Source organism: Ambystoma mexicanum, chromosome 11, assembly GCF_040938575.1.
Source record: "Ambystoma mexicanum isolate Mex_15411 chromosome 11, UKY_AmexF1_1, whole genome shotgun sequence".
NCBI classification, from domain to species: domain Eukaryota; kingdom Metazoa; phylum Chordata; class Amphibia; order Caudata; family Ambystomatidae; genus Ambystoma; species Ambystoma mexicanum.
This window is the reverse complement of record NC_090934.1, coordinates 1,404,911,464-1,404,928,919: the sequence shown is the minus strand read 5'-3', so window position 1 is coordinate 1,404,928,919 and position 17,456 is coordinate 1,404,911,464. Positions and strand designations below refer to the sequence as shown.

The window sequence follows — 17,456 nt, the reverse complement described above, 5'->3', positions numbered from 1 at the left end:
TCGGATGCTGGATGAGAAAGTCTCCACCACCGGTCTCCAGACGATGGACGAGATGCTCCTTAGCTGAAGGATAAAGGTTAAACTCCTGCAGATTGTGTCGCAGTGCAAAGTCACTGTGTTCCATGAATATTCCATGAATCGGGCCCTAAAAGTCATAGAGTGCATGGGGAAAAAGGATCTATGTGATCACTTCGACCACATATAATTGTGACGGCCGAAAATGCTGACTTTTTTTAAATTTCTCTTTTAATTAAACACCCTTTACATCACATAGATATGCGGGGGAGACCCCCTTCCAGTTCCCCCATATTACTATAATATTCCATACCCCCCCACATATATATGTGGTTTAAAAGGGTTGTTTAAAAAAAAAAAGTATGGCATTTCGGCTGTCGCAATTGTGAGGGCGACATTTTGGGCCATTTCTGAAAAAAAGCAGATTGGATGAGCTCCTGAGACCTGCCAATGACATCTTGAGACCTCTACAAAATACCTTCATGTCACATTCCTAGAGACAGCTTTCTCCAGGCACACAGTCCTAGAAAATACCAAAAGGCTTCGAATGAAAAAGTCAAACATAACCTGCATGGAATACTTCCACAAGAATCCGACTAAAGATGTGGGATTGTGTATGACTTTGTAGAGTTTCAAGACACACTCGCCATCCTTCGCTGGGCATTGCAACTCGTCAGGAATTCTAGAGTGTGTTGTGTGAGGAATCCTCCACACATGCCTCCGGCACGTGTTCACCTGTCACTTGAGCCATCAATGATTGTGTTTGGTGGGATGCGAGTCAGGCGGCCATGAAAGCGTCTCAGAGTGTATTAAACACAACCGCATGTGGGCAAGGGCATGACATTAACGACTAAATTGGTCTAATTAGCAATGCTGATAATTTGCAAAACACAGAAGCCGTCACCCCATCTTATTCCGGTATAGCGCTCTTTCATCGACGGTTGTAATTTCGATGGTTTTTCTTACTTCCCGGGGTTGGGAAAGTGTATATAAGGGGTGTTAAGCAAGGAATAGTTAAACAACAATAGGCGATAGGGTTTGGGGGAACCCCCAAATAAAACCCCAAATAAAAAAAAACTTCTAATTAGTTTTTCCGTAAAAAAAGACTTGTTAAAAAAAACATCGAAATTACAACCGTTGATGAAATGACATTGAACCCTTATTCCAATGGGCTCTATTTCACCTTCACTTCAGAGGAAGGTCCTCCTGCTTCATCAGTGCACACTAAACTCACTAAAACTTTGGTTCTATCCAGAATGGATCATTGCAATAGTATCTAAGTCAACAGCCCTAGAAAGTGACTGAAGAAACCACACATACTCCACAACCAAACAGCCTGCATCTGCCACCATCTAATTCAGCCGGACCACCTCAGCCCAGACACTGAACGCAAAGCACGGCTCCAGGTCAAATTTCATATCATTTTCATGACTATGAAGCACATTCAAAGCTTGCCAAGGGACATGACTGTGAGTCACCAAAGTGTTGTTCCCGCAATGAACCAACCCATTAGCTAAAGTCCAGTGAGCCAAGGTTAGTGCATCAGTCCAGTTTTTGTCAAAACATTGGGGCAAATGAATAAGGAAAGGTACCCAGCTCTTGGCTGTAGAACACACCGGGCCTAAACCTAAGGGCGCTAGCCTCTGGGAACTCAGGAGGAAGAGAAGAATGTCCCCATTCCCTCTTTGCCTCCTTTAGATCTGACCGTTCATTACACCTCAAAAGGACTTTGTGTCTGTACCGCAATGTCAATCAGTCTGCAACTTCCTGTTACCCCGACCTAGGAGAATTCCAAAGTTGAGCACTTCAAAGAAGCCAAAAGGCGACATGCACAGTGTATACCAGCCACCTTAAATAAATAAGGAATGTGGGGTCTTCCCAGACAGAAATTCTATTCCAGACACAAGGACATTTGTGTAAGCAAACGTACAAAAGCATTTATGCAGATAAGTATACAAATGACATCACTGCCCAGAGGGGGGTTGGCCTTGAAGTATACCTGGAGATATTTTGTTTTGATCTATGTTTCAATTATTATACACAGCAGGTTATTTCTGACTTCTGAATTTCCAGCTTGGTTACTGTCAGTAAAAACTATTTTTAATTGCTTTATTTCCAGTTAGTCTCCCTGTGTACCAAATTTGTTTTAAAAACAAGAGGAGTGGGAAAAAACAAATGCAAATTTCTTATAAATTGCAGACATATTTATAAATGTATGTCATATACAGGCCATAATGACCAGTGATAGGCGCATCTTGGTCTTGGTGTCTGGCTTTGCTCTTGCCCTATGATGAATCGTGAAGCTCTCTCCAAAACCTATATGATCAACGCACATAAAACACCAGTCAAATTTACTGATATCAAATAATATCACACACAGCTCCAAACTAAGTTTTATCCTAGACAAGGTGATGAAATTGACAACATTTTAATACAATGATCTTTTATCAGCGATCAATAAGGTTTTGACAAATCAGTGTACATAATATCATAGCTAATAAAGCCAGCATGTGTTGTCCTCTTCAGAAAGGTGAACCCAAAAACATTCCTTATGCCTTTGAAGGAAATAGTGACACTTACTTGTGACCAAGTTCATGCGCAATAGTGAATGCCAAATTTAAGCCATTGTCTTCGGCGAGGACACACTTCCTTTTTGCGCTGCACACACCACCAAGGTAGGCAATTCCTAGCAGGAAACAGAAGAGACGCAATATATTTGTATCGTTATACATGGTGTATAGGAGGTGCCAACCCCTCCCCCCTCAACTGAGTATAGATAACATGATGGGCAGATGAAATGGTTCTATTATTGCAGAAATCAGGATTATCATACATCGAAGCTACAAACCCACACTGTGCAGGATGCTTAGGGACAATCAAAATACACCCCATGAAGCCACCAACAGGTCACCAGCAGAAATAATGATGCATTACAAGGTACACACCAGGATCGTGAGAAACACAGATGATCATACATCGAAGCTACAAACCCACACCAAGCACTGTGCAAGATGCTTAGGTACTATCAAAATACACCCCATGATGCCAGCGGCAGAAATAATGATGCGTTACAAGGTACACACCAGGATAGTGAGAAACACAGGTGATCAAGAGAGAGGGGACGATGAGATCATAATGACATCATGGGGAAAGAACGGGCCAAGCTGGACACCGACATCAAAAGGAGAGCAGCCCCCGAAGAATTCCTAACCGGGGATGAGGTCTTGGTGAGACAGGCCATGAACAGGAAGATGGATGCAAGGTACTAGCCAAATGCCCTGAAGGTGGTAGCCCTCAAAGGATCCATGGTGACAGCACAAAACGCGCCCCAAGAAATAACGAGGAACAGCTCACAATTTAATCACCTCATCAAAAGGGCTCCCGCCAGAACATGCCCCTGAGTCAAGAGAGCCCAGAGATGATTCGTGGGTTCCCCCAGAGGAAGGACGAAAAGCACTGCCAGGCCTGCCTAGAGATCCGGAGCAGCAGGACCCAGCGGAATGCGGACGCGCTCACAGCGCACCATTAGGAAGCCCATGCGCCTGGTGGAAGAGTGCTGACCCTGACACCAGAATATTTGTCTGGGGGTGATTGTACGGGTCTCTGCACCTTTAAGGCAGAGACAGGACACAAGGCGGGATGCGGGAGGAGAAAGGGGAAGGGGAGGAGTTAGTTCCTGTGTAGCTACCGAGCAAAGGTAAAGGTGTTCCATTGAGCCGGTGTTGCGTCCTTCATTGGGTAAAATCCCAACAGAGACCCAAAATCCCAATGTGGGGTACGTTTTGACACTAAATGAGCATGTAGAAGCACAGCGTAATGCAGAGCGTGTGCCTGCCCTGTAGCTCACAAGCCATTTTTCTGGGCTGCTTAAACACAGACCGGGTTGATCCTTGCCTAGCTAGAATCATTTGCGCTGTGGTATAGCTTAACAGGTGTTATTATTACGCCATTAATGGTACACAATTCACCAACCCCCACACCGCCCTCTGAAGGCTGAAGGGTTGTGTCAGCCCTGCCGCAGGAGTCAAACTTTATAAGTACAGGCCTGCTCCATGCCATTAGCAGGAGCTTTAATTTAGGCCGGGTTGTCCAACTCTGGGCCTCGAGAGACATAGGGCCTCATTCCGAGGTGGGCGGTAAGGGATACCGGGCACCGGCAAGGAGACCGGTGCTGGTAATCCCCTACCGCCCAATTCCGAGGTCCCTTGGCAGGAACCGCAAGGGACGTGTGGTCGGACCACACGTCCATTCCGGGTCCCGTTAGGGGACCAGGCCGCTAATTACGGGCCTGCTAATAGCAGGTCCATAATTAGCGGCTTCCCCATTCCCATTGAGCCCTATAGGGGCTCAAATGGGAATGGGGAATGGCTTTTGGAATGGGGACTTACTGGGTCCGCCAAGGGCGAAATGTCCCGGTAAGTCCCCACTCCACCAGATCGGTCCCGTACACGATTTTGGAGGCAGCCATGGCGCTAACAGCGCCATGGCTACCTCCAAAGTCGTAATGAGGCCCATAATCCTGATGGGTTTTCAGGATATCCCTCATTAATATTGATGAGGATACATGTGATTACATTTTGAACCATTGTATGCAATTTTATCTCATGAATATTAATGAGGGGTATCCTGAAAACCCGGAATTGATCCAGCCCTCGAGGCCTGGAGATGGACAACCCTGAGTTAGAGCAATCAACTAACAGGTGGGTAAGTGAGTACCTTTGAGTGATACCACTTTCCCGGAATCCACAACATCTGCCGTTCTGAGCAATACAAAACTAAAATGGCCTAATTCACAAAGGGCTGCAGGTGCAGACTGTGTGTGGTGCCGTTGAGTTTCCCTTGTTGCACATGTTGCCCCTGCATACAATTCCCTTGATTACTGTTGGAGGCCTGCCCCTTGCCTTCCGGGCAGGCCCCTCTGAGCACCTGGATCACCAGGCCAACACCCGCTGCTGTCATGCAGGGGGGCGAACCGTAGGTGGCACGCTACGGTATCCGGAGCACCGGACGCATAATACAGTAAGAGGGCGGACCGCAGGGGGCACCCTGCGGCCTCCTGAGTTCCGGAGCACCGTAGCCACGTACCTTGGCTGGAGGCACCCAGCACACATCAGCCCCGACTCTGGGGCACAGAGGCCGGGGTCGTCCCAGTCGCTGTGGTCACACGGCATGGACATTTAATTGAGGCAGTGTTGCCTAGCACGGGCACCATCCTCATGCCGGGCCACGTGGCAGGCCCTTGGCATGCTGCGCTGCACCAGCATGGTGTACATCACCCACGACACAGGAGTCAGTTCTTTTGTTCGACAGACGAGCCGGAAGCGGCTCATCCCATTTATTAGGTTGGTCACATGGTTAGCACCATGTGACCATTACACAAGTCCTGGGAGCTACCATGCTCCCAGGAGGGGTGACAAACCACAATTACCAATGGTGGCTTGGGGGCACCCGAAGAGCTTCTAAGTCACTGAGGGGAGTTGCAGCCCGTTGTTTTGCTTTTGCACATTATAACAGATGCATTGAAAAATGTGTGCTTCTTCTCCCTTGCGAACTCGCTTTGGACACACAAGGTCTTTGTGAAATGGGCCCGGGATCTGTTCAGAATTCCCAAGTGCACGGCAGAGGGAAGTGCTCCTCCTTGTGCCCCGCCCTTTCCGGTCTATTCTTGGAGAACTCCGGCTTTGTATATATACACTCTACGAGTGTTTATCAGGCGCCAGAGACCTGCTTGCTCAGCTGGGAGGGGGGGGGGGGTGCTTAGCAAAAGCTTTCAATTCAGCACATCCCTGCACAGGCTGTTTACCCACGCGGGGCTGCAACTTTCCGACTCCATAATTGGAAAGAGCTCCTCTAACACTAACATGTAAAGAACTTGACTGTGAGAGAATTTAATTATAGGTGAATGTGTGAGCCCGAGAAATGCGCAATGCCTGCGCATGCGTATGTCGCAGGCACACGTGCGAGGCGTTCGATTTATATTGCTTCAGAAATTTGCAAAATAGCACTTTTCCCTCCCTTCTCAAGCAACCAACTGCGCACTCGGGAAAGTAGAAGATGACCCATTGCTCACGTATTAGTGTTCTGGATTCCAAGCCATTCACATAACACTGAGCCAGACTACTAAGGAACATTGAGCATTCAAAAGCATCAACCATTCCCACAAAACCTTTCCAGATTAGCATGATTCACGCCAAAGCATTCTAGATTACTAACTGCTCATGCAAAACAGTTAAGATTATGGCTTTCACCCCAGCTGTGTTGGGGGGGGGGACATGCCCCCAGCCCGAGCCCAGATAGTCCGGAGGGAAAGCCATTCGCACCCTGGGGTTCCACTGTGTCTGGAATCGCTTGTTTTTTTTTCCCTCCGGAGATTGGTGTGCAATTGATGGCAATCTCCAGATGAAAAAAAAAGAAACAAAGATGGCTGCTGCCGTAGGGAAAAGCACTAAATCCCTTTTCAATTTCTATGGCAGCGGCCAGGAGTGGGAGGAGCGCCGTGACTGGAGCACAAAGCTCTGGTCCACCGGGTAAGTGTGTGAGGAAGAGGTTTGGATTGTTTTGGGTGGGGAGATGGGGAGATGTAAAACTGTTGTCTCCCCAATAAAAATAAAGAAATTGCGCCACCCGGCGATGGGCCTCGGGTGGCTGGAACAGCCGGTGGACAATGTGTATCCTCACCCGCTGTTCCAGCTACCTGACTGGTTCCTCACACTTCCCCGGGTGCGAATAGCAAATAATATTCCATATTGCCAACACATGCATGCAAGTGCCTTCCAGGTTACTGGCCGCTCAGGGAAAAGTCCCTCAATAACTAATGACAGTCCAAATCTGCAGAGCAGATTCTACTGCAGAAAATTAAGATTTCGCATGAGTACACATCTTCAAAATTCTCAGCAGATTTTAGAAGTAGCCTGTAGATTTCTCAATGTTTGGACAGGCCCAGCAGATTTTCCAGCTCTAACTATGGAATTTCCAAGTCCGCAGAATCTTTCTGCAGATATTCACAAAGCTTTCCTTAGATTTGGACGGCCACTACTAACTAAGCAAGGGTAGACCCTACCAGATTGCAAACCATTCATGCCTACATGTTCTAGATTCCTAGCCATTAATGCAGAAGTGTTTCACATTACAGGAATGTCAGCCAACGATATTCCTGATTCCCAAACATTCATGCAATAGTGTGAAACATGTGCAACTATTAATGCAAGAGCGTAGAGTACAACCCACTGAGGCATGGGTGCGCCAAAATACCACCCATTAGCACCCCGGAAGGGCTCGCTAGCCAATCAGATAGGCTGTGTTAACTGGCACAAGTCTGCTTTCCAGGCACACCCACCCACACCCTGTGCCTCCCTAGCGCCATCTGATCCACGCCACCTTTAGGACCAGCAGAAAAGCACAAATGGGTGCTAAAGGTTGAAAAGAATTATGCGAAAAATGAGATCTCTGTGGCAACGCACAGGTTTTGGAAGCAAGACCACTCGGAGCAACAGAAGTTTGAATCCCGGACCCGTGCTTGAAACCAAGCGCGTTATAAATAACCAGCAAGTGCATGATCTGAATATACAAGGCCTAGTAGGATCATTCCACCTCCCGCCCCCCACCTTGTTGAGCCTTGACACACAGGTGTATAGGCGCATAATCAATGACCTATAAGAAATGATACATTGCTTCCATGGCAGGGAGTCTGCTTTCAGTATTGATTACATCAACACAATGAAACCGAAAATAGACTCCTTCTCTTAGAACCCACTTTGCAGGACTCTATTAGTTTTTTAAAATTATTTATTTAAGTCTTTAGCACCCGCATGTGGTTTTTCACGGGAGCTAATGGTGATGTAACGCGGTGGACCGACCCTATTGGTAACAGCACTGCCGCTAGCGTTAAGGGACCCACACTTACCGGTAGTGTCGGCCACCGCCAGGGGTTATTTCACCTCATTCATACATGCAAGACCATTCCAGATTACAAACCACTAAAGCAGGGACCTAATCAATTACCAACCAAACACACAAGAATGTTTCAGATTTCCAACCATTCAAACAAGAGTGTGCAAGTTTAGCAACTCTGCAGGCAAGAGCAGAGAAGCGAACAGCCCAGTCATTTAAGAGTGTTTCCACATTACCAACCACTCACACTACAGCGTGAAAGATGACCAAAATTAGAGTGTTGAACGCTACAACCACAGACAGAGGAGCATTCTGAACCACCAACCATTCGCACCAAACAGTTTACAAAACATTCAGGCACAATTCTACATTACTAATAATAAATTCAAGAGTGCTGCATATTACGAGCCTATTAAAAGAGACCTTCAAAAGTAACTATCATTCATGCAAGACCATTCCAGAATGACAAATATTCGGCCACGAGTGTGGCAACGATTTGCACAGGACAATTGTAGTTCCCAACCATTAATTAATTTGCTTTTTATAATACGCTTAATACCAGAGACCAGACTCTAAGAGCAGAGCTGGGAATTTAACCTGTGCTACTCTGCGTTGTATTGCTTGCCAGACACACACGTTGCCCCTGAGCTATCCTCCCAGCCCGGATCAGCCATTAGCTTGATTACACCCCAGATTACTAACTGTTCACATAAAACCGGTTCAGATGACCAACTATTCACACCAATGTATTGCAGAAGAACACCCATTCATGGAAGCGAATGCCACGTTATTAGTCGTTTATTCAAGAGTGTCCCAAATTATTAACCATTTTTTCAAGAGCAATCCATATTTTCGCACACGACCATTCCAGGTTACCAGAAACGCACCAAACATGGCCGACAAAAGAATCGCTCAAAAATCAGGTGCAAAAATGCCATAGCGCCCTTGGTGGCAAAGGTTATGGAATACCATCATGGTCCGGATGGCATCCGGTGATGGGTGCGGGAGGTAGTCACCTCATCCAGGAACGTCACAAATGCACTATTACCCAAAGAGGCATTGTGGATACATACATTCTGCAGTCATATATCGGGTCTCAATGAACGACTTCCCATTACATCCTGATTCCCATTTAAGTTACACATTCAGGGTGCGGACGATGTATCATGAGTTTCAGTCCTAGATTGGGGGTTTTTATGGGACTAGTTCCTCGCAAACGGTTTAGAACGTGAACGTTGCAGTCACACTGGGCACATTCGATTTACATTTACTGACAACACAGCTGTGCATTATGCAATAGACTAGATTAGGGTTGTCCAACTCCAGGCCTCGAGGGACGGTATTCTGACAGGTTTTCAAGATATCCCTCATTAATGTTCATGAGAACAAATTTGCATACATTGAGAATCATTGTATATACACTTATCTCAATTATTAATGAGGGGTATCCTGAAAATCTAACTTGTTTTCCTACACTCGATCATCCTGCAAGCTGTATCGAGCGACGTTCTAGTAGTTCCACGCAACCATATCTGAGGTACATGTCATCACGCTAGATGCAACTTGAAAGGCTTTACTGCCGGTGACTAGATATAAGCACTAATCGGCATGGCCGCACGGTCAGGCAATGTTATGCTGAGAACGCGATCACTCACGCATTATACATTTCACTGGGCAGGTAAGAGCAGCATAGTTCTGAGTTCCGAGGCACATGTCAATCAGCTGATCCAAAATTGTAATTACCAGCTGCATTTTCTGAGAAACATGTATCCACACATTGCAGAAGAGAACAGTGCTGCCCTATCTCGAGTGTCAATCAACTCAAGGTTAGATTAATGTAACTCCCTATTGATTGGAGCCTGAAACTCATTCCTAAAAAAATGTTAGGTTATGTGAAACGATGCTGTACGTATCATTAAAAAGGTTGCTAGGTGTGCTAACATCTCCAATCACTGACATAAGCTTCACTGGTTTCCTGTCAAGGAAAGAATCCTGTTTAAGACAGGAAATATGGTTTTCAAATGTATCTCTGGACAAGCCCCCGCTTATCTAAAATCATCTTTTCCACAATATTGCCCTCCAAGAAATCTGCGCTCTGCTGGACAGAAGCAGATTATCTGCCCTGGTCACAGACGTACTAATGGACTTGGCAGATCTTTTCCTGTTAAGGCTGCAATCTTTTGGAGTGCTCTCCCCATTACTTTGAGGTCAGAAGAGGCACTAGGAAATTGCAGAAAAGCTTTGAAAATTTATCTTTTTAAGTGATCGACCCTTCCCCGATTTTATTCTCCCCTTTTGTCCTGTTCCTTGATGGTCGTCCTGCCATGTGAGTGTTAGGGGCGCCCCGATGCCCACTGGCTTTCGGCACCTTCCAAATAAATAAATAAAGGGGCCGGTAAGCCAATAAAGGTTGCATAGCAATATGCGGTCTAGCGCACATGAGGCCGTACAATATGTCTTTTTCCTATTCTAGGAATGAGACGCATATAGATCGACTTCCAGAGGAACGTACTTGCAAGGCATTACAGCAAGGTACGTGAATTCCACGTTTAGCAGGAAGGTAGTCAGAGCCCTCTGTACGATATTTCATTCAGTCCGTCCGCTAAACCTATCGATTTTAGTAAGCTAGTTATATCTCTTTTTTCCACAGTTCCAGATGGAGTAAGAGCCCCTTGGAACAATAACATTAGAAATGCACAATTTGTCTGCCTTTGTGACACTCTAGACCCACTCCGCATGGGGTCCCACTATATGGTTAGTGATTCAGTAAGCATATTTATATATCCGCAGGCAGTCTCGTTAATGAAATGCCAATCCATAAACATAAGACTACTCCTTTCTGACCACTCCTATTTCCTTTGACAGAGGGCCCCCCCATTCCCAGCCCTGCTGAACTAGATTGCTGAAATATCCCGTGAGAGTGGGTGCCCTCCTCTCCTATACACCCATCTAGTTTGGACTTCCACCACCTGCACCAACCTTTATGGTCGGAGACGCACCCCCAGCACCAACTCACAGATTCCAATTGTTGGAGACGTAGACCCCGACTGGACCTTGGTCACATATGGAATTATATAGATTATACAACGGTGATATGGTCAATTGAATGAAGGAATGTTGTATTCAGACAACATTTGATATATCTTTTATTTGGAGCAATTTGCAAAAAAATGCATGAAGAAACGTATTTTTTTCAATAGTACCAGGAGTGGTTTCTAAAGGCGGGATCAGGATTCAAACCTGTGTTGTGCTATATTATCTTGCTTCCAAGACAAACGCATTGCCTCTGAGCTATCTTTCTGTAGGATTTTGTACACAATTCTGGTTTTGCCTGATTTGCACAGCACTAATAGGTATGGTGCAACAGTGCGATATTAGAAGAACAATAGTTGTAGATTTGTAAGAGCGATGCTTCTTCTAGACGGTAACCCCAGGAGGAATTACCATTTATATTGGCACATCCGTTTGTTGACATTTTGAATTTTTTGCACAGTAGTTAGGCATTTATGTACAACAGGCGTTAGAGAGTCTCATCAAATGTTTTACGCTGTGTTTGTTGTAAAATGCCACTATTAGCACTTTAAGAGGTATTACCCAAGATGACCGGGGCCGAATTGCCAGCGACCGATTTGGCTGAATTTGTTGCAGCCTTTTTGACTGCAAATATATGTGGGGGTGGGTTTGGGGTAATAAATAACATAGGGGGATTTGGGGAGATACAGGAGGTTTTCAAATCATATACATACCTTTAAGATATGTTCATGAATGTACTATATCTCATTTTAATTACGTTTCCAATATATAGAAACACGCAATACATGTAATACATAGATGAAAATGATTTCTAGAATTAAGGGGACATCGTGTATCTTTGCAAGAAAGGGTGCTTTACTGATTAACTCACACATGGCATAGCTTGCTGGTAGGAATATCACATTAAGTGATTTAGGGCAAAATATCAAAAATAATTTGAAAGCATGTATATGTGTTAGGCACCTTCCTTGTAACATTTTTGTATTTATTTTTTGGGATTTCTTTATTTCTTTATTTATTTCTTCATTCGAATTTGTAAAGCGCGCAACAACCCAGGGGCATTGTGACGCTTGCTACAGACAGATTATTTAGTTCCAGGTGTGGTGAACAGTAGCAATTTTGAATACAGGCATTAATCAGGAGAATATATACAAAGGGCTAGATTAAGAGGGAAGTTTTGAGTTTTTTTCGGAAGGCAAGGAGAGAGTTTTCAGCTCTGATATCTGAGCGTAGAGCGTTCCATAGCTTGGCGGCTATGTGGGGGAAGCCTAACCCTCCGGCTTTAGCATTGTTGATGCGTGGAGTGTGTAATTGGTTGGTGTAGCGAGTCCTTGTAGGTCGTATAGAGGTTGATTTAGTGTCTCTGATAGATATGATGGCGCTGTAAGGTTGAGGCATTTGTGGGTGAGGGTGAGGATTTTAAATGTGATGCGCTCTTTAACTGGGAGCCAGTGAACTTCCTGCCTGGCATGGGAAATATGTTCCTTTTTGGGAAGGCTTAGTGCTGCTCTTAGTGCATTGTTTTGCGTGACTTGGCGTTGGTTTAGGTTTTTTGTAGATGTACCTGCTAGAAGGTCATTACAATGGTCTAGTTCTGCACCAATAGTGGCTCTGGCTATTGATAGACAGCTAGGCTTGGATATGTATGGTTTAATTGCGTTTATGAGTTTAGTGGTGTGTGCTGAGGCGGAGGGGATGGCGCTGACCTGCCTAGTCATATATAGTGTGGAATCTATGGAGACCCCTAGGGTCTTAACAGATGCGGAGACAGTGATGATTGTATTATAAATAGTGTAATTGGAGTCGTTTTTAGACCTAGTATGATGATTTCTGTCTTCTCCCCATTGAGGCAGAGGCCATTGGCTGCCATCCAGGCCTGAATGGTGGTGTATATGGTATGAAGTGCTTCGGCGTCTCTATTGTAGGAGCCGGTGAGAGGTGAGAGGAGTACCTGAGTATCGTCAGCGTAGTTAGTATAGGCGATACCTAGGGCTTCAAGCTTGTCGAAGCTGTACAGTGTGGGTGTAAGTGCATATGATTGGACATTGACGAACCTTTTACACTGTTTTAAAAGAAAAATAATTTACATACAACTCCGAGTATAAAACGTTGTCATTGATAAAATGTCTTTCTCCCAGAAAAAATCAAAAACAGTATACATTTCATCACAGATCAATATAAATCAATTGCATACAAACTACGATATAAAAATGCATTTTCATAATGCTTCGTTAAAAGAAGAAGCAATGTTTATATGTTAAAATGTGACAATTCAGGTATCCTTACAATCGCGTGTTGCCATATGTGATCGACTCGCCACCAAAAATCATGCTCCAGAACTGATCTGTGTAATATAATTAACATTTAAAATAACCTTTCTGATATCGGAGTCTAAGTGCTTTGCATTGGATGAGAATATGGTGGTATGTATCCATTTCTTTGTGACAGGGCCTGCAGAGCCGTTCCTCCCATGGAATTTCCCTCCAGGCCCCGGTGGTCTCTAAGACAGGTAATATTTGAAGGAGTAGGTATAAAATAAATCGGATAAGTGCAGGTATTTGTAATCTGACCAAATAGCTACGCCGGGACTTCACTAAACCCTCCTTGTTGGGAGTATAGTGAATATCGGTGTAGCTTTGCCAAATGATCCAGTGACTGTATACGATCATAGGATCGGGATTTCTTTTCAAATTTGGTCAAGTATAACGCCTGCAATGAATCAGGCACAAAGGTCTAACGCCTGCAATGAATCAGGCACAAAGGTCTAACGCCTGCAATGAATCTGGCACGCAGATCTAACGCCTGCAATGAATCTGGCACAAAGGTCTAATGCCTGCAATGAATCTGGCACACAGATCTAACGCCTGCAATGAATCTGGCACAAAGGTCTAACGCCTGCAATGAATCTGGCACGCAGATCTAACGCCTGCAATGAACCTGGCACACCAGTCTAACGCCTGCAATAAATCTGGCACGCAGGTCTAACGCCTGCAATCAATCTGGCACGCAGGTCTAACACCTGCAGTGAATCTGGTATGCAGGTCTAACGCCTGCAATGGATCTGGCATGCAGGTCGAACGCCTGCAATGAATCTGGCACGCAGGTCAGTCCGATGTCTGAAAAATGACGATAAACCACACTCTCCAGTTCCCTAAACCATATGCTGTGGGTACATCTCCTTGTGTGCCCGACTGCAAGGCTTAACAGGGTACCATCCTCTGGTCTACCATATCGGATTTTTGCCCAGGACATACAGACTGAGATTTTCATAGGGAAATCAGTAGACTGCAGGCCGAGTTCTAATCTAATAGCCTCTGCCAGTACCGCCCCAGGTAGGCCAATCAGTGAGTGCAAGATTTTAGCCTCCAATTTCGTTAGCCAATTCAACGCCTTCTCTGGAAATACTTCCAGGGCGTACAAAATGCCAGGAATGATTGATGTCTTGTACGCGATAATCTTTGCCTCAATGGAGCAGCCTCCGTAACCGTTGATGACTTTTTCAAATTGACGGCCACTTCTGCCAGGCCTTTGGGGCTCTAACATCTGCTAAAAAGGTTAAAGAAGAAGTTGCTCTAATACTGAGGCCTAAGTACTTGATTTGCTCCAAGCGGGCCCCGCCTAAATTCCAAGTAAAAGACGGGCTGCCATATGCCCCTTTGCCAACTGTCATAATCTTGATCTTGCTACATTTAAGGAACATTCCATATTACCAACTGCTAGAGCAGAATTCATTTTTTGGGGTTCCTGCTGAATCTTTCCACCGTCCACTGTACCTTTTGCTTTTTCCCGCTCTATCGTTTTGAATCTCGTCCCTATTATTTTGGTCAGAGGGACTTCTACTGAAGTCCTCCTGCAACACTTTATTACTCTTATAAAGTATATGGTGCTTTGGTGATCCATAAGACCCCAAGGGCAGCCCCCCCATGTTTGCTCAAGCTTGATTCTATCACTCTGCATTGGTTCTGTAGAGTAGACTGGTGGGAGCTATGGGGTGCAAGCCATTTCACTGCATTGGGAGCCCAATGTACCTTTTTGGTAGCCAAAGGTGTACCAATGTATTTTTGTAAGACCTACTCATGTCCATTTTGTTATTTGGGCTTCCTATATCTAAGTAAACCACAAAGCAGATGTAGCAAAAGCCATTTTGAACATATGGGCTCTTTGCAAGCCTGCATGGCAAACCCCCACCCCCATAGTGGCTTTGGCCAGTTTCAGCTGGTCCTTGGCATGGGATTAGCCAACACACATCCTATGGGGAGGGCCTGGGTGATGGGTGGATAATAGAGGCCAGCCTCATTGGAGGGCAGCCTCTCGCTTTGCTTTTGGCACATTTTGTGCAAATGGTGCGTGTGCCGCAGGACAGACCCTGAGTGTGTGGGTTATTTGTGAGACCTGGACCCATCCCTCAATTCTGGCAGATGTTTTGAAGGCAGACTTACCTGCTAGAAGATTTTGGCAATGACTGGTGTGTTCAGTTTCGGTTGCTGAACGTCTATCCTAGGCTGGCTACTTCCTGGTGCTGGTCCTCTTGCTGGCTGGATCCTCCCTTCCATTTTGAGACCATGGTCTGGGCCTTTTCACTGCCGCTTCTTGCTGTTTACCACGGGGGCCTGCCACCTTGGTGGAGGAAGCTTTGGCCTCCAACAAGGCTGTTGATGCGCCACTGCACAACCCTATCTGCTCCTCTGGGTTCTCTTGGGCGGCCCTCACGATTGTCTCTGGGACTGTTTGCTGGAGTAGTGCCCTCCTCTTGACTGTCCAGCTGTGGGCACCTGCTTGGCTGGGCACCCCAGTCTTCCTGGTGCAATCACCATCACTGCTTTTGTGTCTGGATGGTGGGTCCCACTGCTGAGAAGGCATATTATACATCTTTTGGGCCTTTTGGGTCACTGCAAGCTTCAGATTCAAATCCCTGGGTGACCAGATTAATTCCCATCCTCTGTAAAAGAAGAGTGTTACTTATTGAGTTGTTCCATCTTCCTGGAATGGTGTTTTAAGGAACCAACGCCGTAGGTGTGTACTTCTGGGCTATGGGTAGGGGCGTTATTCCTTAAATTTACCTTCAAGGGTCCCGGTGGTCCGAGGGTGGATGTCTCTGCAGTTATTTTCAAACCATGATTCCCCCTTGACTTGGATTGGGGAGTACAATTCTGCTGGGCAGCGTCTTCTTCTGGAGTTGCCAAATCATCCTCCTGGACCTGGTTCTCCTCTGGGGTGGTTGCTGCTATCTCTGTACCTCGGGAGGATAGTTCAGGGGCAACGCGCTCATCTTGGAAGCAAGACGATGCAGAGCTACACAGGCTCGATCCCTAACTCTGGGTATTAAGCGCGTTTTAAATAACCCATTACAATTACAAATTACAATTACCTGTGAAGAGACGTGGACTTTCCTGGCCTCCCCCAGTACAACAGAGCCGCCATTGACTTTGCCCTGTGAATCTTGGGGAACTGGAAATACTTACCATCAATTCCTCTTGAAGTCACAAACACGTACCTACCTGGACAGCAACATTTGCTCTGGTCTCTCTTTGGGTCCCTGGAGCTAAGAGTCCCCAACCCTAACCTTACAGCTAACCTTACCATATCCATTGCCACTCTGACAACGTGAAGATGAAGATGAAGTAAAGGTAAGAAGAAGTAAATGCATGAAGAATTAAATGTCTGGCAAAGTGAAGTTAGAAGAAGTAAAGATGGAAGACATGTTAAGGCAAAGTAAAGGCGAGATACCATGGTGAACATTCGGATCACCCAAGTTCCTTTGTGCTAGAAATCCAGAAACAACTGAGAACATTGTTTGTGTGGTAATCAAGTTACTGATTGTGACTATGACAATGTCGAATATTTCTACGTCTGGGTTCACCTTGTCTCCCCCTCTTTAGACTGTGCATAGAGTCTATCGCTAATCTGTGACCTCATATGTGTACAGTTGCGAGGGGAGACTGGCCTTTGATGACAGTTATTGTTTTCTGCACATACACTGATTAAATCTTGCAAAAAAAGGTAGCAGGCGCTCTTCTCCAGAAAGAACATGGCATGATAACCTGTTCTGAGATGAGAGGTTGCAGCACACGCTGTTTGCTCACTGTATCTTTCACAGATGGGAAATATCCATTTGCATATCAGTCTTTGTCCCGCCCACATGGGAAGTCCTGCACCGAAATGCTATGGCAATTCCTCTCCGAACAAGAGTACCACCAGCAACCCCATACACGTGTTTCAGCCTTGTTGGGCCTCATCAGTGAGGTGAAGCTGTGCCTTTCTGAGCCCAGAGAGCAAGGAGTCCACGTCTGATTACATCTTGTGTTATGTATGCTAAAGTATTTATTTGTAAACCGGTTACAGGTTTTTGAGTTACCCTGATAAAGTGTGTATTTTTTTCAGGATACCAGTCTGGGGTGTTTCATTGGTTATCTGTGTGTGCAAACTGATCTTTCCTAGTGGCTCTGCCCCCCGCCCCTCCTGAAGGTAAGCCCGACTGCGCTGCTAAGCCTACCAACCTCAAAGACATTCTGGTTTTT

At 45.6% G+C, this 17,456-nt stretch overlaps 1 protein-coding gene across 3 annotated transcripts in view; it reads right to left on the bottom strand.

Annotated features, from left to right (window-relative positions):
- The window catches only part of ADAMTS17 (ADAM metallopeptidase with thrombospondin type 1 motif 17), a 1,111,828-nt gene that overhangs the window by 710,642 nt on the left and 383,730 nt on the right, over positions 1-17,456 (bottom strand). For all 3 annotated transcript variants that reach the window (XM_069625034.1, XM_069625036.1, XM_069625035.1), the window contains exon 8: positions 2,596-2,701. In XM_069625034.1, coding sequence (XP_069481135.1) covers positions 2,596-2,701 — 106 coding nt within the window. The remainder of the gene's footprint in view (positions 1-2,595; positions 2,702-17,456) is intronic.